The sequence below is a fragment of the Planococcus citri genome, chromosome 3, assembly GCF_950023065.1.
Source record: "Planococcus citri chromosome 3, ihPlaCitr1.1, whole genome shotgun sequence".
In the NCBI taxonomy this organism is placed as follows: Eukaryota; Metazoa; Arthropoda; class Insecta; order Hemiptera; family Pseudococcidae; genus Planococcus; species Planococcus citri.
The window spans coordinates 46262125-46285654 of record NC_088679.1 but is presented as its reverse complement, the minus strand read 5'-3'; the positions used below and the strand labels follow the sequence as shown (position 1 = coordinate 46285654).

Here is a 23530-nt window from a genome sequence, read left to right as displayed (position 1 = left end):
TCTGCAAATTGGGTATATGTACTTATCAATTCTCGCAAACCGTATCAACATTTTTTATTACTTAATCAAGTTTCCATGAATAAAAAAAATGTTTTTAGGTACCTAATATAATTTTTCAAAGTGGATAAATGTTCAACTTTTGATGATTTTTGAACAAAACTTTCTCGACTTTTTTTCTAGACTCTTCAGTTTAAAATACATACGAATTTGACTAAGAATGATCCGCAATGTTGCTTTCTTGCCATCCTCTCCTTTTGAAAAACTTGGACAAAAACTTCATGTTACATTCATTGACACTTTTCTGTGATAAATTGAAATCAAATTCAGAGCCTTCAAAAAAAAAACACTGGTAAAAATGTATGATTGCCATTTCGCCATTTTGGTATTCATGAAAACTTACTTTAGGCCAGCGGCCACTTAGGTACCTAACCTAACCTACCTACATTTTTTTCTCCTACATCGACTTCATAAAACACGCCAATGCATTATTTTAAATTTGCTTCCTTATAGCTGTTTCATTCCCAAACATTGACGATTTTATTGTCGAATATTCATAGTTCACCTTGAGTTGTTCTTTAGAATTATTGTTTTCTTTGGAATTTCCACTATCTTTGCCCCTCTTTCCAACATCACATAGTAGACTCCTCGTTCGTGTAAGTTTTTCTTTTTTTCGAATTCCCGTTGAATTCATAACCAAATCTGGAGTAGATACAAGTACATACAACCAGAATGATAGGACACCTGGTATACAAACACTTTTATTTACGATTAAAATGGAAATAAACCCATTCGATTCAAAAACTAAGAGAATCGCGTGAAAGCGAACACAGCCACTTCATCAACACCGCTAAGCAGTCTACATACATTACAACACTCCATATAGGCCTGCAACGAACGTAGCATCATCACTGCGAGGTAGTCAAAAATCGTAATAATTTTTCACGATCTGATTAATTTAAATGCGAGCTTAAACGCCATATTTCACGACTGACGACTTCCCAACTATACAATTTACTCACATCTTCATGTACGTCGAGTTGAAAAGTAGACCATAAAAACAAATCATAAGGGTATTAACCTTAACCCATCAGGTCGATTTTTACGACCATTATCATGCACTGCAATCGTACAGACTGCGAATATAACTTCAACTTGATGCCCCAACCTCGCCTCCTTTGTCAATTTCGTATCCTTCACAATCACCCGAACTCGTGTGCAGATGCCAATTGAAAGATATGTTTATTCGCGTATAGGGTATCTGATTTACTTATTGGAGTTTTGACGGTGTATTAATATACGTGCGGTAAAATGTAGTAAGATGTAAGATGTGTGGAACAGCATGACTTTATGCACATCCGTCATCTTCGCCGATGAGAAAAAATTACCAGTCGTATAGCATTTTTTCCAAATGTTTTCATGATTCCGACAAAGTTTCACTTTTCACAGATACAATAACGGTACTGATGACATTACGCGGACTTCTGCCGCACGTGATGACATTTTGTGCATTTTTTTTTACCTCGATATTAGGCTAAGTATTCGCGACTGTTTTGCAAATCAAACACGTACTAGCGATAATCTGCAAAAATACTTAGGCGTTGCTTTAAAAATATCTCATTATGTCAGTTTATTTTTCTAAAGATCTACGAGTATATTTGGCAGAAAATATGGTACTCGAACGAGCTCATTCTATGAAAGTAAGATTCCCGAATTATATTCGCTTGTTTCAAGAAAGTATATACATATTTCGCATGTTTGAAATAAAATTGTCTCATCTTTCTTTCACATTTTCGCTGATGAAAGGGAGAATTTGTGAAATTGGGCCTCGTATAATGATTTCATCGTTACTGGCTGATTTTCGCTAAAAAATCTAGTCTATCTACTTGCGCAGGTAGGATGCGGAGGGAGCCCATTACTTCATCATTTCAATTTTCGAATGCATGTTTTTAGAGGAGCTGATTGTCTGAAGCTTTTTATAGGGTGCTTTAAGATTTGAATTTCCTGTGGAATTGTAATCGAAAATCAAAGTATGATTTTCTCACTCCTTTCCACCGTTATACCTAAATCTAAAATATGTCAGACGTTTGATTGAACACCCTGTACTTGATACTTATTTAATATTTATGTAATATAGTTGATCTGATAGCGTGTTGTCTTTGCCAATTTGAAAATAAACTGGTGTGTGCAGATTTCCAGCTATAAAATGGCACTGTGGCCGCTTGGCTCGTCGTTGTTTTGGCGGCTTCGTTTAATTACTACAATTGGTCAAAGCTGGTCACTGAACCATGGTACATATACTGGATATATTCGCGGTACGATATAATTAAACGTCTAATTCGACTCTTTGGGCGACTAGTTGGTAACCTTAACCCGTCTGCTAAATGCATAATTATTTATAAATTAATATAAATAAACCACCAATCGTACTCTATATTCGCGCTGTCATTAAACAGATCATATGTTTAACACCAGAACCCTGCCATTACATAATACACAACATCGAACTATACTCCAGCATCACCTCCAGTACCGCCATCGCCACCACCTTATACATACACTGCCTATAAATCTGGTTCGGTGCTCTAGTAGTAGGTATACTTTATAACCTTGTGCACGTGGGAACGTTTGAAAGAGAGAAGTGGAAAAAAAATTGTAACGTCGAAACGATACCGTAAAACTCTAGGTGTCTGCAGAAGGATGAAAAATGCTGCAGTTTTTTTTTTAAAAACGAAACGGTAGTTCGCTCGATGAAATCGCCCGAAAGATAAAGAATCCTTGATCTGATTCGAATGCATCCATAGTTTATTTCTTTGTTGAAATTCGAATTAATACGTTGATTTGAAAAAAAGATATAATTATAATTACTTTTAATTAAATGATTCGACCTCATGGTAGGAATTTTTTTCTCCTTCTATATCTCATCTAATAAACGATTTAATTAGAAGCCGCCGATCTGTGATATAAAACGCGTGTGCTGCTTAAGTGTAACTTGTTTGGCATGACAAATTTATAGAACGTGTGGTAATGGTAACCCATACACATACATACCTACGTATCGTATAGACTTTTTCCCCCTTCATTAATTTTATTCCCAAATAAATTGTCTTATATATGAAGTATATGCAGATTCATTTATACAGAGAGGTATATAGTATAATATAGAGACACAAAACTGTAATTAATACATTATGTAATAAAATGTCGGTATTTAGAGTAACACGACGTTTGAAAAAAAAGAGTTGAATTACGATGGCGTACATAGATAAATGAGGTTTACTTGTTCTGTATGAATATTCAATAGGAAGTATGCTATATGAGCTATCTATACACTTCTTCAAGTCGGCTGGTTGCTTCATTTCAACAACCGTTGACGTTCGTATGCGATTCGTGTTAAGTGTCTGTAATGTCTGGATGAGGTGGTAAGATGTTAACCTCTCTTTTGGACGCGTTTCCGTGTTATTAATACCATGTACTTTTCATTGTTATAGAGCATTTACCAATCGGAGCAATGCGGGCATGCATACTCTCTGCCGTCACTACGTGGAGGACAACTCTCCAGCGCTACTATTGAAAGGCATGATATTTTCTTCACAAAAATGCAATTTTTTCGATTGTTCGCGAGTTCGGGTGAATTTTTATGTGGTCTCAAATTAAAGACAATGAGATTCCCTATCGATTGATGTTAAATTTTTATCATTTCGCGTGAAAATAACGATTTTATAATATGAATACTTCCATTTACCGATTTTTGCATACTACATATGTCAACTTCAAACTCAAAATACTCAAAATTTTCAGTGAACACATAGGTATTTTAATGAAGCAAAATGTTCGTAATTTTATCCTCTTTAAAATGGGGGTCTCCCGAAATCTCTACATTTAACCGTTGAAAAGTTTTCGAAGCTGAAAGTTGCGAAAACAATGCAAAAACCAGCTGCGAGCGGTAGTGTTGAACTTTGAACTAAAATTACTCAAAATTTTGAGTGGACACATAGGTATTTGAGTAATACAAAATGTTCGTAATTGTATCCTCTTTAAAATACTTTTGTACCCAAAGCTCTACCTCTGACCATTTAAAAGTTTTCGAAGTTTAAAGTTGCGAAAACCAAATAAAAAACCAGCTGCGGGTAGTAAATATTGAAATTTGAACTAAAATTACTCAAAATTTTGAGTGGACACATAGGTATTTGAGTAACGCAAAATGTTCGTAATTTTATCCTCTTTGAAACACTTTTTTACTCAAAGCTCTACCTCTCAGTGTTCAAAAGTTCTTGAAGATCAAAGTCGCGGAAAGAGGTCACTGATCAACACTATAGGTATGGGTAATGGGTATGTGATTGACAAGGGAACCTCTTGAGGTGCCCGCCTCCGCGCCTCCGATTTGAACGGGGCCGCGATTTTTGGAAAGAGCATGTTCTAAAACTCCCAAAACCAAATTTCCAGCTGCCCAAGTTCATTTTTCGATTTTTGGCGAATTTTTGAAAGTCCAAAATTGACTATTTTGGTGATTTATGCTTTTTTTAAAAAAAAGTACGTAATTGATCAGTAAAAATGTTCAAAATAAGACCTAAAAAAGTGATATTAACCTCCCAAATCCTAATTTCGGCATTTCCAGCCATTCTGAAGCCTCCAGCGCGATTTTTCAATTTCTCCAGAATTTTAAATTTGCTCCAGAAGACGTGAATATGAAGTTGGGCAGCTGAAAATAGAGTTGTGTGTCATACTCGACTTGTTTAACGAATTCATCCTCATTTCAGCCGATTCTGGAGGAGACACCTGAAGAGTGGTTTTTTGACCAGCTTTTTTTCAAATAAAAAATCTGAAAAAATCAAAAGTTCCCCGATTACGAGAAAATTTTCGAAATTTGCGCGAATCATAGTATTTTGTCATGAACTAACCCCACGAGGACGAATGTCACCATTTCCAACAATTCTGGAGCCTCCAGCGCGATTTTTCAATTTCTCCAGGGGCTCCAGAAAGGCTGGAAATGGGGAAATTCTCCCTCGTGGGCTTGATTAATGACAAAATACAGCGATTCGCGCATTTCTCGATAATTTTCTCGCAAACGAGAAATTTTTGATTTTTGGATATTTTTATTATGAAAAAAGCTGGTCAGAAAACCACTCTTGAGGCGTCCCCTCCAGAATCGGCTCAAATGTGGATAAATTCGTCGAACAAGTTGAGTATGACACACAACTCGATTTTTAGCTGTCCAATTTCATATTTACGCCTTCTGAAGCAAATTAATAATTCTGGAGAAATTGAAAAATAGCGCTGGAGGCTCCCGAATGGCTGGAAATGGCGAAATTTGGATTTGGGGGTTAATATCAGTTTTAGGACTTACTTTGAACATTTTTACTGATCAAGTACGTACTTTTTAAAAAAAAGCATAAATCACCAAAATAGTCAATTTTGGATTTTCAAAAATTCGCCAAAAATCGAAAAACGAACTTGGGCAGCTGAAAATTTAGATTTGGGAGTTTTAGAACATGCTCTTTCCAGAAATCGCGGTCCCGTTCAAATCGGAAGCGGACACCTCAAGAGTTTCCCTTGTGAGAACATAATAATACAATTATTTTATCACTTTTCGCAAATTTGACCTTCAGGAACTTTTGAATGGTGAGAAGCAGAGCTTTGGGTAAAAAAGTATTTTAAAGAGGATACAATTACGAACATTTTGCATTACTCAAATAATGTGTCCACTCAAAATTTTGAGTAATTTTAGTTCAAATTTCAATATTTACTACCCGCAGCTGGTTTTTTATTTGGTTTTCGCAACTTTAAACTTCGAAAACTTTTAAATGGTCAGAGGTAGAGCTTTGGGTACAAAAGTATTTTAAAGAGGATACAATTACGAACATTTTGTATTACTCAAATACCTATGTGTCCACTCAAAATTTTGAGTAATTTTAGTTCAAAGTTCAACACTACCGCTCGCAGCTGGTTTTTGCATTGTTTTCGCAACTTTCAGCTTCGAAAACTTTTCAACGGTTAAATGTAGAGATTTCGGGAGACCCCCATTTTAAAGAGGATAAAATTACGAACATTTTGCTTCATTAAAATACCTATGTGTTCACTGAAAATTTTGAGTATTTTGAGTTTGAAGTTGACATATGTAGTATGCAAAAATCGGTAAATGGAAGTATTCATATTATAAAATCGTTATTTTCACGCGAAATGATAAAAATTTAACATCAATCGATAGGGAATCTCATTGTCTTTAATTTGAGACCACATAAAAATTCACCCGAACTCGCGAACAATCGAAAAAATTGCATTTTTGTGAAGAAAATATCATGCCTTTCAATAGTAGCGCTGGAGAGTTGTCCTCCACGTAGTGAACGGCAGAGAAACGCAACAATTTGGTAAATGCTCTATTAGTTTTTCTTTCTTTCTTTCTTTTTCGCCTAATGCGAAATTATAATTTGAAATTAACCGATTAAGATAAGGCTGCGTGGATGAGCTGATTTTAATGTTTTCAAGTATACATATTTGTGTGAAAATTAGTGCGTAGACAGCGTAGACTTGATGGAAGTACACGCGTGTTTTTTTTATATAGTTCAAATGTGCAGAAATGTTAGGTTTTTTTGTACTTCTCTTCTGAGTAATAATTAGGATGTATTGAGACTGACAGAAAGAAAGAAAGAAAGAAAGAAAGAAAATAATTAACTGACAACTTGTAAATTTGTAAATTGTGTCTAAAATTGTTGAAATCCAATATTTTCTTAACACCCCCCCCCCCCCCCCCACTAGTGAAATTGGTTTGCTACGCCCCTGTCTCAAAACTACATTTTAAGCTGTCAAAGTTGATTTTCCAATTTTTGATGAATTCTGGAAAATGGATGAAAAAGCTAATCGTAATTTCAGTCTGTTAGTTTTTTTTACGAATAGAGAAAATCTTGAGGTAAAAATATCAATTTGACAATGAAAGATGATTATACGTGAATTGCGGGAAATTCAATTGCCAAACAGAAAAAAAAACAGGCTGAAAAATGTTTTGATTTCTGCAGAAAATTTCTCAAAATTTTCTCCACCCTCATAAGTGGAAGTAGATTCTCGTCTTTCTCCAAATTGATTGCGGCTAGTTCTAAACGTATGTCGAGCCTCGAGAAAATGTTCCACTTTTTATGATTATATTTAAATCACTTCAGAAGGGATGCTTCCGATGAGGAGTGAAGGGAGATACTTGACCTCTACTTATAAACTAAATTTTCTTTAAAAAATCCCTCCACTTCCTCCACCGTACACTTCTAACACTTTTCAGGTTCGAATCAAATGGTTTAAAATGTATCACTTATTCAGAAAATGAATTTTATAATCCAATTTTTTTCATAGTGCGAATTTTTAAGCGATGCTTTTTTTTTTACCGAAATGACAAAATTGTGTAATGTTGAAATATTGACTCGAACTGAGAAAAATTTGATAGAGACTTTCGATTTTTTCCCCTCGGTATCTTTTTGTTTATACAAGTAAGTCTAAGTACGTAGTATTTTTTTTTTTTTTTACACAAATTTCGATGAGAATTCGTCGTTTGGGTTTTCATTTTTTCAAAAAAAACAAAAAATTCGCGTACAAAGCAGGACAGTTTGAGATTTTTGTTCAAATTTAGAAAGAATTCTTTGAAAATGAATTCTTTCCTCTTTTCATTTTTTTTTCACTTGGAAGTCGAAGCATTTTTAATTTCATTTTTCACTTTTTTTCTCTATCCTCAATTGAAAATTTTCTTCTTCATTATTATTGCTCAAACAGCTGTAAAAAATAAAAGAATTTTCTCTGTTGTCCTCGACAGTGCATATCAGGAAAAGAAAGACGTCTGCAGTACTGTGATGAAAAATCAACGTATAAATCTGTTTTTTAAATACACTCAGGACACCTGTTGATCATCAACAGGTACCGTAGATTGAAATACTGCTACTTTTACACTTTCAAAAAAATTTCTCCGATTTGAAGAGAAAAATACGCGGGGTTTCTTTGATGCCTGTCCAGTAACCAACAGCTTTCGGGAATTGAGTAATTTCGAAATGCATAATATTGAGTAGGTATCCGATCGATGATGAATATGTAAGCGGACGCATTTTTGACATTCCGGACAAAAAATCAATCGTACCAGTTGTATTGGTTTTATCATCGAACAACACGAATACTTTCACATCGATAGTGATAAATATTTTGGTACCGATTCTGAAACGATACTGATGTAATGCGAAATTTAATCTGCTGTTGATTGCAGAATTTTAGGACAAGGACGAGTAAATATGGAAAAAAATTTTGGCATTTGTTGGCTGTCATAAAGAGGCGAAATTTCCTAGGCGACTATAATCTGAAAAATCTGTGTGGTTTTTACGCGATGGTTTGCAAAAAAAATTGTAATTTTATCTAGCATATTGAAAAATGAATACCTTGACACGAAATTTACATAAATTTAAGGTGTATTAGATTTATATGGTGGTGTTTGTTTTGCGAACCACTGTTTCCATTCGGCCAAATAAAAGGTGTTAAAAAGCTTAATAAATGACATCTGAACGCATAAAAGTTACATATAACTTGTTCTAACACTTCTAACTTTTGACCCGACGGACGGTACATTAATCGGAAATTTTTTACGATGTTGATTTCATTATGTAGTCGTTTATGGTAGAAGTAGAACAAATTTTTATCGCGTCGATATTGCAAATAATTTGATTTTTATTGCCGGTGTCGTTGGTAGAAAAGCGGATGCTCTGCGTGAAACCCACCTTATCGTGAAAATGATCTCGAAAAAGAGTTGTTCAGTGGTCGACACGTGAATCGTGATCGGCTTAATTTCCGTAAACGAATCGGCCAGAAAAACGTGAAAATTTTCTATTGTTATGCCTATTTAAAGACCTTCGATTTTAATGTACTCGTACGTACGACGTACGGCGCTTAACGCGATGATACAATTCGTGGTCACGATGAAGTCATTTTGAAGTAGGAAGTTTTCGTTTTATTTTTTGGAAGACCTTGCTGAAAGCTTCTAGGTGCAGGCGTTAAATCCTTAATACGACTAAATGATGCAGTACAGGTGCTTATAAGGCGGTTCATTAGGTGTAGCGTTAGATAAAAGGGTAATAATTAACTTGATAAGTTTGATCAAACGTCGTTACTTCAAATATCAAACATTAATGTTGCAATTTTGTCTGTGTACATGATCTGACTTGATGTGTTAATGAGATTGTCGTGATTTCGAACGTATTACAAACTGAAGGTGTATGCCACGTATATCTATAAAAATAGGTGTCTGTTTATAATTGTTCGACAAGATTTATGGTTACTTTTTTGTTCGATATTTCAAATGTACCTTATACCTTATTAGGTAAACTTTTGAGAAAAATCAATAAAATTCTAACCCGAATGTCGTGCAGTTTCGCCAAATACTTCGATTTATGTAGAAAAATCATTTTAAACTACTAATGAAAAATTTTTACTTCTGTAGCACGTTCATCTTGGTACGGAAATTCACTACGTATCAAGTTTATTATTCATATCGTGGAAAAAAAATGATTCGAAGGCTACACAGAGCTCGATCAAATGAAATAAAACGTTAATCATTATTCATAAAAATTATAATCAGGTGTATTTTTTCACCATAATGAATTTTTTTCAGATTTTTGTACCTAGACTCTATAATCGTAGACATTTTTTTCCTAAGCCATTCTGGTTTTGAAAATCACGTATTTTTCTAAAATTAGGTTCCAAGATAGGTACAACATGTGAAGAACTCTATAAAACTGGTGAATATTTACCAATAGGTATCATATTACGTACTACTACTCGTTTTACAATTTTCCTCAGTTGGATTCAAAATTCACAATTATAACGACTGTGTAGAATAAAATAGGTATATGTACACCCAAAATAACCCATTTGTGACCTTTGGAGTCTCCTGTTTTAGAGTGATGAAAACTAAAAGGAAACTGATGAAACGTTTGCAAAAATGTGTTTTTTTTAGTACTTACTTAGTGATGAGCGATTGCCTGAGTTTTTCTCGTGAAAGCGGTGGGGGGGAGGCGTATAAAACTGAAATGTATTTATTGTTGAGCTGTATCTTGCGTTGGTAGCTGATTGATTTCCTGAATTTTTATATCGATTTTTTTCACTACTTTGAATGCCGAGCTACGTTTATAAAATTCACGTAAATTTATAATGATTGATTTTTTTGCATATTTTTACATTTTTAAACATTTTGTAGTGATCCCGTTATTCCCGTTGATTTTTCTGAAAGATACGAGGGCGGTTTAAAAAGTAAGTTTAACGATGCTCGTTCTCCCCTCCCCTAACAGCTAGGACTATGAAATTTTAGGAGGATATTCTCCAAGGTATACTGAACAGTTTCATATGTCAAACATCGCGGTAGGTCATTTCGTTTGCGTTTCACAACAATTTGAAATGGAAATGCCAAAAAAAACTCCGTCCAACTTTGCAGTGAGTGGAGTCAAAAATTTTTGACTCCAAAAAAATTAACACCTACACGAATCTATGAAGAAATGTGTGTAGTTTGAAGTAAAAATTGCAGGAGCCTTCAAAAAGGTTGTGACATGGCACTAAGCGATCTTAAAGGGTGCGAAAGTGTGAATGATGAAGCGCGCCAAGGACGTCCAACACACTGGTGAACGCTAGAACTCCCTTTAACAGCTGATGGACGAGGATAAACGATGTATCCCGATTCCCGATGAAATAGTCGAAAGACTACGACGGAAAGACGAAGTTGGTCAGACACATCCGTCCGTAACATGTGAAAACTGAGATCGTACTCGCTGCCTTGGCTGCTCACAGCTAAACACAAACAGTGGTGCTTGGATGCCGCTCATTCGTTAAATGGATTTGTCTGCGAGGGAAGGAGAGGCTTTATTTAGTCCTGTAGTCACCCCCGCCTATTCCTGGTGATGACCGAAGCGTTCGGAGGCCAGCGATTCCAGACACCAGATCAGATACCTGAAGTGGTCACAAATTACTTCAAAAAACTGGACGGAGTTTTTTTTGGCATTTCTATTTCAAATCGTTGTGAAACGCAAACGAAATGACCTACCGCGATGTTTGACATATGAAACTGCTCAGTATACCTTGGAGAATATCCTCCCAAAATTTTGTACCCCTAGCTCTTCAGGGGGAGGAGCACGAGCATCGTTAAACTTACTTTTTAAACCGCCCTCGTATATGCTACATTTTTGTGCGCTGTGGTGTACTTCTGTTCAAATAGGTATTTAATCTCAAAAAAGCAGAAATCTGGCAAATAAGCGACGCAATATCGACCCCGAGGAAAAGTAACCTGCTTATGTCATATTTGCTAACTATCTATAAAATTTTATTGATAGTGATCTTTATACAAATTAAGTGCATAATTTCAGCCTTCGGGCTTCACTTTGTCGGTGTAACTTGCATTTTAAGAAATAATAAGTAAGTATTAATTAAATACTTTTTGCTGGAAAATGATAAAACAGTGATAGTGGATGAGGTTTCAGGCAGACATATTTTTATATCTTTTTTAAAGCTGCTAGAAGAAGGAATAAGGCAAGAAAAAGAAAGGATTGGGTAGATTAAATTGAGACGTGTTTGCGCGAGTTCAAATAATACACTCGTAACTTCTTAGAGCTGAACATATTTTGAAAATCTTCAAGTCTCAGAATAGAAAACAAAAGAAGTCGAACCTACCGCAATGTAGCTATAATTTTTATCAACTAAAAGCCTGAAAAAAACTGGCATTCATTCGATTGAGAAATAACAATTTTTTGCAAATTGATCTGATTTTTTAAAAGCTGCTAAAAGGAGGAAAGCAAGAAAGAAAAAAATAATGATTTAAGTGGATTAAGGTGTTTATGCGAGTTTGAAAAATATTAGGCCACTCTAGCTGTGGTCTTGAAAAAATTTCTAATATTTTCTTGTTTTACTCGTAGAGTTGAAAAAATAATAATAAATTGGTATTCATAGGATCGAGAAATAATAAAAGTTGAAAAAATAAAACGGAAACGAATGATTATTTTTTTCTCAGTTTCAAACTCACGCGTGGAACGAGGTATCAATTTTTGAATACTGCCTTTAGAAATTTGCTGAAAATGCTTTTATTTCTTTTGGACAACACGTTAAAGTGAAAAAGAGGTGAATAAATCGAACTGTGTTGCTTTGTGTTTAAAATTAATTTCAATATTGGCACAAATATCAAAATTCTTAACATTTTCCGCGTGGTGCGATTGATGGGGGGGGGGGGGAGCTAGGACTTGAGAAACATAATATCGACTAAGTACTGTAGAACTTTTTTATTTTAGGTATTTCAAAGTTTAAAAGCAGAAAAAACCCAATTGCGTTTCTTGTTGATAAGCTTTTGAAAATGATGAAGATTTTCTTCAGTATTTGCAAAAAGAATTGTACACACGTTAAATTGGAAAAATTTTGGTTTTTGATTAGAGAAGACCACAGCCGGGTAAAATAGGCGATTTGGCCTTTTCCTCGGATTTTGGAACTAACTAGCGAAAGTTCAAAGTTGTTCCTTAAATTTTCAGGTCACCAAATCACCTATAACTCCCTCAAACGAGGTGAGGTGAAATTGAGATTTCACTTAGAAATTTCCCATTTTGACAGTTGTCCACCGAGTTTTTTCAAACTTGTAGCAATGTTTGACATTATCAAGTGTTATTCATGGAAATTTTTTGAAATTCTTTCAAGCATATGTTCTAGCCAAAACGCACATTTTTAGTTTTTCAATCACATTTTGGGTAACTTGCTTCAGAGGTGCAATCACCAAAAAAATATATAGGTATTATGTATCTGCCAATGTACACATACAACATTGTGTACTGTATTTATGTTTTTCAGAATTTTCTATATTGGTGGAAGACCTTCAAAAATGCCAAAACCTGTTTCTTTTCAACATTTTTCCCGCCTAAATCAGTCAATTTGGCCGGAAAAATTGTTTTCTATTGAATTACTTGATTTTGAGAACCACTGAACCCCCTTCCGGGACACCCAAAGTGGCTAAAACTCGGAATATATCGTGTATTGCATTTTCAAAGAAATTGAAAATCCTTGATTTTCTAAACTCATTTTTGTCAAAGTCAGGTTTTTTCAATTTGAAAAAATGCATTCATCGCAGATAGAAAAAAATCGAAGCTATTTGTGCTATTTTACATATTTGTATAAGTATACTTATATTATATCGACCCAATTCATATTTTTAAATGTTGAAAATATCTTCTAATAAGCGAATTATTATTCAACAGCCCACTTGATTTGCTCGAGATCGTACCAAAAAGTAAAAAAAAATTGGCCACCTGTTGCGTAAACTACAAACTACCGCTATCGCAGTTGTTGTTTTAATTCAAACGATATACGAAGATATCAAAGTTGTCCAGAATCGTGCTCGTGATTTACGTAGTAGTTTGTGATATGAAATGTGCATACATTAGGCTAGATTTTGGTGCAATATTAGGATATGATTTTCGGTGAAAAATATCGTGATAAAATTCACTGCTTACCGGCTTCTGAGCGTAGAACCAGGAGTTCTAGTATTATTTACATTGACAGTAGTTTTCGTTGGGGTAAAACTGGTTGCCCCTGCGTTGACTGATGCTTTGGTAATATTGCTCGATTGGCTATTATTATTTCGCAAATTCAACGAATATCCACCACTGGTCCTGGTAACCCTCAATCCTCCGCCTCCGTTGGTCGGAGGCAAATGAGGATTACCGGACTCCGTAAAATCACATAGCACGCTCACGCATAACAATAAAAATAATAGTTTATCTTTCATGACCGTCACCTTTGTATAACGATTTTACCAACGACAAAACTCAACGACTCCAGATTGTTACGATTATTTCGTTAAATTAAGGAAAAAAATATCAAAATTATATCATAAAAAATTGAACGAATACACCGCGAACTTTGCAATTCCCGCCAAAATATGTTCACAACCGATAACACGCGGACCGGTACTCGAATGTAACTGGTTCGAACAAGATAAGGGCATACAATGTTGATGATTTACTTTCACTACATAACGGCGATTTGCGGCGCGAAGTACTTGAGCAAATACCCAGTTCAACTGATTCTTCATGTAGTATACCTGCCTTGCGCCAGGTATTTTAATTTTTTTTTTCTTTCGCTTTACGATTCTGGGTAGGGTGGGCAATGAGTGGGGTGCGTTATGGTGCGCCACCTGTGTATCTGTAACTGTATGCACTCTGCGTATGTGTTTTACTGCGACATATTGCTTGCCACCGCTACCACCGCCGCCGCCGCCTCCTTTAAGCTAATATTTCACAATTAATTAATTCGCGATCAAGTGTGGCAAAGTGAGACAGATACAGGTAGTAGTGGTCGTCATGGAGCTTTCACGATGTGTGTCTTTCGTATTCGTTTATTTATTTGAAATTACGAATAGGATAAATGCTATGCGGTTTCAGAGCATACCTGTGGGTAACGTTTAACGGCGACTTGAGTTTTGAGAATCGCTCAGAAGGAGAGACAGATGTATTGTATTTTTGAGAAAGTGGGTATAAATGTATAGAGAGAAGAAGGAACACTTTCAAAATTTCTCACAGGTGTAAAATAAATCGGAAGGAAACGTTTGTAAGAAAAATTGAATGAAATATTGACTATCACAATTTTAAAATTTCAAAAATTCACGAAAATCAACTTCAGAAGCTGTTGTAAAATTTTTCTGGGTGTACGTATTATTTTGAAATTTTTTTTTGGAAGTCTTCTAAAATATTTATAAACTTTTCTTAATTAATTTCGTATGCTCTGAATTTTAAAAAATTGGGCCTTTTTCTGAAGGCACCTAGGGGCCAGGGGGGGCGTCACATCCCGGATTCATATTTAGCACTTTCTATGGTGGCTTTTGCTGTTATCACTTTTTCCAAAAATTCAATTTTTTTCGAATCGTATGGCTCTGTCTCTCATCTTTTAAGGGAAAAAATGCTTATGATGTTATGAATCGACAAAAAAAAAATGATTCTAAAGTTGAACTCGCATTTAAAGAGTTCAATTTTTAATTTTGAAATTTTCTTTTTAAAATTTTTAAAATCTTTGTTTTATTTAAACTGACCTATTAAACTGTCAATTTTGTATCTTGTGTACTTGAATTGTTGAAAGGATATTCATCGCTGAAATGGAGCGATACATAACGTTGCTGAAATGAATAAAGGCCTCCTTAATTTCTATTCGTTCCAGTTTCACAAGAGAACCAATCGAACCATTCGCTCAGATTTGAAAAATTATTGGATATTTGAAACTACATGTCAAAAAAATTAAAAATTTTAGCTATGTTTAAATTCATTTCTAGATGTTTGGCAAATTTTTTTAACTATCAAAACAGCCCAAAAATTAATGAAAAAATGAAATTTTTCAAATTGTGACACTGAGTTGAAAATCTGAAATTTTAGTCACTTTAACTCAAATGAACCTCTTAAATGAATTTTTCGCCTATTTCTAACGTGGGCAGCTAAAATTTTGGATCGCGCCTACTTTCGACTACATCAGTCAGGAGTACACACTTCCAGCAAATTCCTTACCTGAGCACATCTTTAAAAACTGGATTATTTCCTCTGTTTGACCGGTATTTAACCCAGGTACTCGGAACGATTAGGGGTTCCCAACTCAAATGAAAACAGAAGATGGATATTTATGAGACAACCTCTGGTCGCAAACGTAGTATTAAAAAGTACCTGGGCATTTACTTATTACGTTTCTTAAATTTATACTCGTAACTCAAACTGCTGCCAGTCTATCGAAATGAAGCGCATTCATTCTCAAATAATACTCGAGTGTTAACGAGTATTTCATTGATTAACACTCGACTAAAAACGAGCGAAGCTGCAAACTGGTCATACCCTAAGGTGAATTTACTTTCGACGAATATAAAATATAGAATTTGTATAATTTACGTAACAACCTGTTCAATTGTTCCTATATGAACATAAAAATCAAGGAAGCAAAAATGGAAAATTTTTCAAAATTATCCAAAAATAGACAAAAATAAATCCTCGATGTCTACCGACTTAGCTACAGGTATTAATATGTGTTCCTGCGCCTACTTTCATTACGATATGTGCAGCTGTAACTCGATGGATGAATCATATTTAGGTGTTTTGTCCTCTGGGTAGAATGGTTATCAAGTTCCGCGCTGTTCGTTGCGAATACTTACTCCGGTAGTTGTTATTTTTCAATTAGTTCGCTAACCTTTCATTTAACATCAATCAAATTGTGAAAAGAAGATCAAAGTGTATGCCTTTTTCAATCAAAGTGCCAAATGCGTACCATGTCAGCTTCAAATCTGCCTCGTTAGAGTCATGAAATATGATAATGAAGATATGTTCGACGTTTTTAATCTAGTTAATTGGTGAATTATGCTCGTGAAAAGAAAGAATTAGAAATTATCACGTCATTCGCAGTCATTCGGTTTCGCTTCGTAAGTTGCCCGAGTAGAATGTTCAAGTGGCAACTTCACCCACCGTCCTCCTACCATTTCCACGGATGCGCGCGTATTTGCGGCGTTCAGCGTGGCAACTTTATTAACGTTGATGTCAACAAGTTGCATACTCACCTTATTGGCAGGATCAAGTTATGCAATATCGAGTCTATAATAGTTGAAAATATTTTTCAACAGTACATTATTTTCTACTTTTATTCCAATGACATAATTTTATTAGCGTTTTGTAGGTACCCAATGTATGGATATTATAAGCGTGAAAGGATGTACTTCACAGTTTAATGAGGAGGTATATATTTCCATTTGTACATATTATAGCGTACGTATAGATAGGATACCGTAGTACCTAGTACATTATTTAGTCTCGGAAACGTTCGACGCGACGCTATTGCGTATGATATTGAATAATGTATCGTTTGTTTTGTACTCAATCGAAAAAAATCTCTGTTTTATGTGAAACTATTCATATTACGATGATCGAAGACTAAACGACAACGTGCATTTATAGGAAGAGTAGAAATGGAAAGTAACATCGAGAATGTATCCATAATGAATTGAACAGTGTATAAATTTATTGCATTTAGACGGATATTTTTAATGCATTCGCGTGCGTACGTTTATAAGGTGAAAATATCCCTGTGTGCGAGGTATGAGCGACTTCACCGTGTCGAGAATTCTTCTTCATGATCTTTGAGAATATTTAGAAACTCGTCTTATTTTACGACGGTGAAAAATTAATCTCGGGTTTCGTATTTTTAAAAAATTCTTTGAATTTACCTATAACGAATATTAATGACCCTCTCCGAAGCGGGGTCATATAATTGAGATCATATTTTGTCGATTAATTGATTGTTCATTTCAAATGCTTGAGGGAGAAAAGTGATATTGGTTCACACTATATTTCCAAACTCCTATAAATCAATTGATCGTAGTTTTAAAACATTATTGAAACTTTTACAGATTTTTGCAATTTCCATTTTTCTATGAATTCCACAAAGAAAATTTCAAAATGAATTCAGCGCCTTCAAACTCAATTTTGGATTCGATTTTCAAAAATATCACTGGAGAAAAACGTTAGAGAATCGACGCATTTGAAACTAACTAAATATGAAAAATTGTGCCCATATCGATCGAATGGGCCAGGGTCTTTTTGAATGGCCATTTTAAAATTAGAAAATCCAAAGATCAACTAAAGTTCTAAAATTTTTTGAGATTGCCACTAATCGTTTCAGATCAAAAATAGGCCATGAAACTAAATTTCAGATCTGTAGAATTTTTTTTAAAATTAATACAACTGTCTAAAAATTCAAAATTTACGTATTTACAAAGTGAATTCTACTATAACAAATTTTAAAAAATGCTTCCAGAATTATTTTTAAAAAATTACGTAGAAAAACATTTTTTAAATTCTACGAATAAAACCTAATTAACTACGTGATTTTTTTCAAGAGAAATTGTTAGAAAATGTACGCGTAGTTAAAATTAAGAAGTTTCTCATAATATTGAAAATATTTTCGATTTTTGAAATTCCTTCTAAAATTGCATGAGAAAGTGAGAATCCATTCAATGTTCAAAAGTTCCTCTGACATTTATTAAAAATTCATTAAAATTAGGAAAAGTCAATCAAACTCCGCAAAATTTTTCCGAAATCGTTTTTTAAAGCCTCTCAAATTCTTCTGTTTGCCCGTCAGACCTCTCGATGTCATTGACTTACCTGTCTATAGCCTCTTTTTGACCATTGATCGCCGGTTTGGCTTTCTAAGGTTGTCTATCTGTCTGAACGTCGCGACTGAGTGCTCTAAACAGCTCTATCGATACGCTATCTTTCAGCGTAATTTTCATAGATTTTGACTACATAGGATAGGGTTGCCATTTCACCAACTCTAGCTAAAGATGTATTTTTAAAATGGGGTCAAGGACAAAAAGGGAAGTGCTCTAAACAGCTCTATCCCAGCTCTATGCTTGGCTATCGTTTCGCCAGCATTATCAAACGTTTTTTTTTTTAGTTTAAAGAGGAGAAGCGGGCTACTTACCGACTCTAATTTCCGGACTGAGTGCTCTAATTTGCTTCAATTATGTTCCCTCCCCTCTAGAGGGTCCCCTTCTGAATTTGGCAGGGTTGGCGAAATCTATCTATTTATAAAGAATGACTGCAAAGGACAAAGTAAATTATTCAACGTACCTATAGCAAAAAATCAGAGGCTTACGTTTGAAAAAATAAACTCTTAAAATAAAACAGATTTTATGATTATGCTGGATGGCTGCTTCAAGTCAACTTCGCTAACCACGAATCAGACATTGTTCCAGGAAAAAATTACTCGTATCTTCTTAACAAAGAATGTAGACGAGAAATTGGACCTGGAAATGATGCTCGGTAACTTCCATTCAATGGGATTATGTCGACAGAACATCTCGCTTTAATTTATATACTTATCAACTTTTTAAGAACAGAACTTTTCTGCTAGGTATATCTGATCGAGTTAATGCAACGCACACATAAATGCAAAATGCCACCATCATAAAAGAATCATAAATAATTAATTTAAAGGTATTACACAAATAAAGCAAATAAACTTGAAAAGTAGTTCTATTTGATAGTCATTATGCAGTGAAGTAGATCGAGTAGGTTTATGTACTTATTATCTGGATAATTTGAAACTAGAACGAAGAATGTGGATAATTCAGAGAGACGTTTTACCTGCGATGATGTTCGATAAGTTTGAGACTATACCTATTCGTATATACATATTATACATCGTAATTCCATTTGATGTACAAAACGTACCTACCTCTACCATTCTACCATTTACCTTTACGTTGATATAACTTATTCAGTTACATCATCGTGAGTTTTCAAATTTTAATTTACTTTTATGTTCAGGTTGGTAACTGGTTAAAATGTAAACACACCGTTGTGTCATTTTTATTAGCCATAAAAGATGCTCCTATTGGCGATTTAAATTAATCAACCTGTAACATTTACTCAATTTTAAACTAATTCACTACCGTTCGATAGGTAATACCTATATAGTCAAATCGATCTCAGTAAACATAACTATATCCATCATTATTTTGCTTTCAAGTATGTACTTACTTAAATGAAATGTATCTGCGTATACTATGCGAGCATTATCCATGATTGTATCTGGCTCTCTTATGCATACTGTAGGTACTCACTTACTTCGACTATATAGCTACATTCACGTAATTTGACAATAAGTTGTAAGTATAATGAGAGTAAAATTATATCGCGCCTTCAATTTAGTTTATTATAAATAACACATGTGCATATTATAAAGTGTATACGTATGTATAATTTCTTATTACCTGACAATACGCAATGTACATACGAGTACGTTCTTTTCTTACCTAATATTTATGCTGGCGAATTATAGCCAATCTAGATTTGCTGCCATACACTGTGTCAAGTTTTGTGTAACACCAATGTGAAAATATTTCATAGGAATTTATTGCCATGGGAATGGTGGAATTGAATTTCGACCATTTTGTCCACCATTTCTAGCTTCTTTTAAATTACGAATGGAGATTGTTTTCATTTTATTATTATGTATTATCATAGGTAGTTTTTTTTCACTTTTTTTTAGAAAGAGTTTTTTTTTTATAATACATATTACACATTTGAAGAAGTGGATAAAACGGTGAAAAATACTGAAATTTTGTAATATGTACATAACTGTATTCAACTGTCGTTCAACGTAAAATTATTCAATAATTTCAAGAACTTTTTAATCTGTATACCTACCTACCTGTTATATTCTTTAATTTTCATCAATTTTTTGTGTCGGCTGCTCTAATCAATCATTTCTCTTCAAAAATAATATCCACAAAGATCTCACCGAAAAATGATTTGAAGTTTGAATGCAATAATACCTAGCCGAGGCCCTACATTTATTTTTGAATTCACGAAGTATTCATTCCCTGGAAAACATGGAAAATCTTGAGAACACAGGAAATTTTACCCTTCTGAGAAAATCCGAGTAATGTCAGAGAATTTTGTGATTTTAAAACACTCAGGATCTTGCTTAAAGTACCTATAAAAATTAACCCTTCCCCCCCCCCCGGTAACCTCTTTGTGTAGGTACATATGTAGTATTTTAAAAGTCTGTAAAATTGGGAAAAGTTGGTAGGCCAAAAAAGAGATCGCCGCGCCGGCTCTAAGCTGTTGAAGAGGCAATCTTGTGGGTACAATATGAAAAAATTCAATCATGGTGCCCGTTTTTCCTATATGAACAACACACTTATCATCTCATCTACGAGTTCCTAAATAATAAAATTTTCAAACGAAAGTTATTCTTCCTTGATACGTATCTCCCAGACAATTTTTTTATTTCTCACACGAAAATCCAACTTGAATCACTCTTGTCTCTGAGATAAGAAAAATATTCTTCAAAAAAAAAACGTCGCCTCGAAATCATGCAGTATGCCCTACAAAAATGTTTACCCCCCCACCCTCCTCCTCACTGAATCCCTTACCATATGTGATCATTTCAGTTTAGGAGTCATTTGTTGAAAAAATGTCATATTTTAAAACTTGTGGAATCAGTTCCAGCTCAACTTCCTTTAGAGTGTTCAAAATTGAGCTTTATCTCTATAAATGGCTGAAATTCAAAATATTTTCAAGTTTTTTTTCATTCTGAAAAATTTCGAATTCCTAATCGTCCCCAGATTTTTAAAATTCAAAAATTTGAAAGATACATATAGCAACTACTCGTTTGAACATTGAAGCTAGATCAATTAAAATTAAGAGGGTTTAAAGCAACGTCATAATGATGATGTGGAAATGTGAAATGTTCTTCACAACAATTTTCATCCATCTAAAAATTTTTAAGACTCATCCCTCTGTCACGGAACCGACACGGGTAACGCTCCCCTTCCTCTTCTTTAGATTTGGTCATTACTGAATAATTCTAAAAATAAGAACTTCGATGAAATTATATTTTATGTGAAGAGTATTTTTAATGATGAATCTGTGTTCGTTGTTACAGGTTACTATGTCAAACGACGTCCAACATCGTACGATCAACTCGCGTACAAATTCTATAGGCGATGATAACGCTGAAAATGACATTTCCATATACGCTACTCCGAGACCAGATACGCCATTTGTTACGCCCAGTTCAACCCCCAGACTTATACATTGCAGACTAAATCCGGTGACAACGGTCAGGCAACATGTACCATTAAAAATAAATTTTACTCAAAAAGCTGACAGTGCGACTTCCGATCAAGGTAAGAATTAAGAAACCGCGAGTAGGTATCTAATTTGAAAGCAATAAATTGCCCTAGTAACACCCTAACTTGTGAAATTTCTCACGTTTTGCTTCCTGCTGGACACGTTTATGGTTTGATAATCGCTATACTTACCTACCTGTGTTATATGTTATTACGTTAGCGAATCAACTACATACATATTTGGGTACCTGTGTGTAGATATATTTTGGCACTTAATAATGAAAGAAATTGGCAAATTGTGTGCCTATGCAGCTAATACTTTGCTCGAGTAGATATAAGTTCACGTATATCTGATAACGAATTTCGACGAAATATCGATTTTTTAAAATTATAGACAACAAACAATATATACGTGTTAAACAGGCTGTTATTAATAATAATTAGCGCACGGATAAGCGCTACCTATCGATTATCCTGACGGCTATTAGTAGGTATCAAATGGAACACCCGCAGAACGGAGCAACAGTGAGTCTAAAAATTAGTTACAATTTGTAGCCGTTTGGTTAAAGTTAATTGAATATCGCTCGTGATGTGATTAATCAAAAAGAAACGAATACGAGATGGCTGGGAATCACTCGTCGTTATGAGAATTCGCAAATCTTGGGGAAATGTTAACCTGTAATTAAACTAAACGCCGATGCTATTAAACGTATTAAAGGTACAAGCGTAAAAATCGAATATATTATTGGCGAAAATATCGCTATATTTGGGGCGTTTGATAGAAGCACGCCAGCATATGCGTGTTGAGAGATGTAACACGGTTTGGGATTGTTGAGAGGTGTTAAATGCGTAATAATTGGAGGGTTTGAGGTACATGTCTGACGTGTTGGAGTTGTTATTTTTTTCAATTTGATATTCGCGCAGACAATATAGTGATGTAAGCGTGAGCATGCATTCCTGGTAAGATGAAAGCTTGCTTCGAGGAGAATTTTTTGCAATAACAGTTATACCTATGTCGAAGAATTCTTCGGTTAACAGATTCTGCTACTATGTGGAAATCATTCAATTTTCTCATTTCTAGACTAAGTAAAGTCCCATCAAAGAGATTCTGTGCTAGGATGAAGAGACAGTGTGTGTAGTCTTCGAAAATTCGAGAAATTTCGCTCTTCTGGAAAGGTCAGGAAAATGTTATGGAATTTTTCAATTGCTATGTTTTTACTTCAGAATCAGGGAATTTTGCTTGTAGCCAGATTTTTTTTACCCAAATTTTTCATAATATGTCAGGCTTTTTTGAAAACTTGCGAACAACTTGAGAAATTTCCAAGAGCGTGCCAACTTGTCTGAAGAACTTCGAAAAAATTTGTTCCATTGGCAATATTTAGAATATAATTTTGCGAAATTTTGACTGACTGACTTTAAAGAACTTGGAACCACTGATTGGAAAAATTACTCCAGACTCTTGAAAATAACTTTCTGTCAGCATTTCGTCAGACTTGTCTTTTTAATTGGGATTCGAACATTTTGTTACCTAGTTGGATTCTTTCAACTCTAGAACTGGATGAAAAGTTGGGTACTATGTCAAAAAAATTTTTTGTTAAGTAAAGAATCTTTGATCTCTAATTTAAAACTTGAAAGAAATACTCTTATTTGAGATATGAAAGACTGGCATGGACAGAAGTAGAGTGTTTGAATGCTCCCTACACATTTTTTTAAACGGATTTTTTGGACGCCACATAATCCTTTTATGACTGGAAAAGCTCAGTGTGACAGCAAAATGTTTGAAGCAACTATTGATTTTTCAAATTTTGTTTGGATTTTTCAAGCCCCTCCTCTTCTCTACCATGTCATCGTAGGTCCTAAATGTCCTTACTGTCTAAAGATTATCAATTTCAA

At 34.5% G+C, this 23530-nt stretch overlaps 2 protein-coding genes across 4 annotated transcripts in view; one reads left to right on the top strand and one right to left on the bottom strand.

Annotated features, from left to right (window-relative positions):
- The window catches only part of LOC135838396 (angiopoietin-2), a 90201-nt gene extending 76029 nt beyond the window's left edge, over positions 1 to 14172 (bottom strand). The window contains exon 1 of the mRNA XM_065354008.1: positions 13488 to 14172. Within this exon, the coding sequence (XP_065210080.1) occupies positions 13488 to 13762 (275 nt within the window). The 5' untranslated portion in view covers positions 13763 to 14172. The remainder of the gene's footprint in view (positions 1 to 13487) is intronic.
- Positions 1 to 23530, top strand: part of LOC135838394 (centrosome-associated protein 350-like) — a 122833-nt gene that overhangs the window by 76456 nt on the left and 22847 nt on the right. For all 3 annotated transcript variants that reach the window (XM_065354006.1, XM_065354004.1, XM_065354005.1), the window contains one exon: positions 21451 to 21694. In XM_065354006.1, coding sequence (XP_065210078.1) covers positions 21457 to 21694 — 238 coding nt within the window. In that variant the 5' untranslated portion in view covers positions 21451 to 21456. The remainder of the gene's footprint in view (positions 1 to 21450; positions 21695 to 23530) is intronic.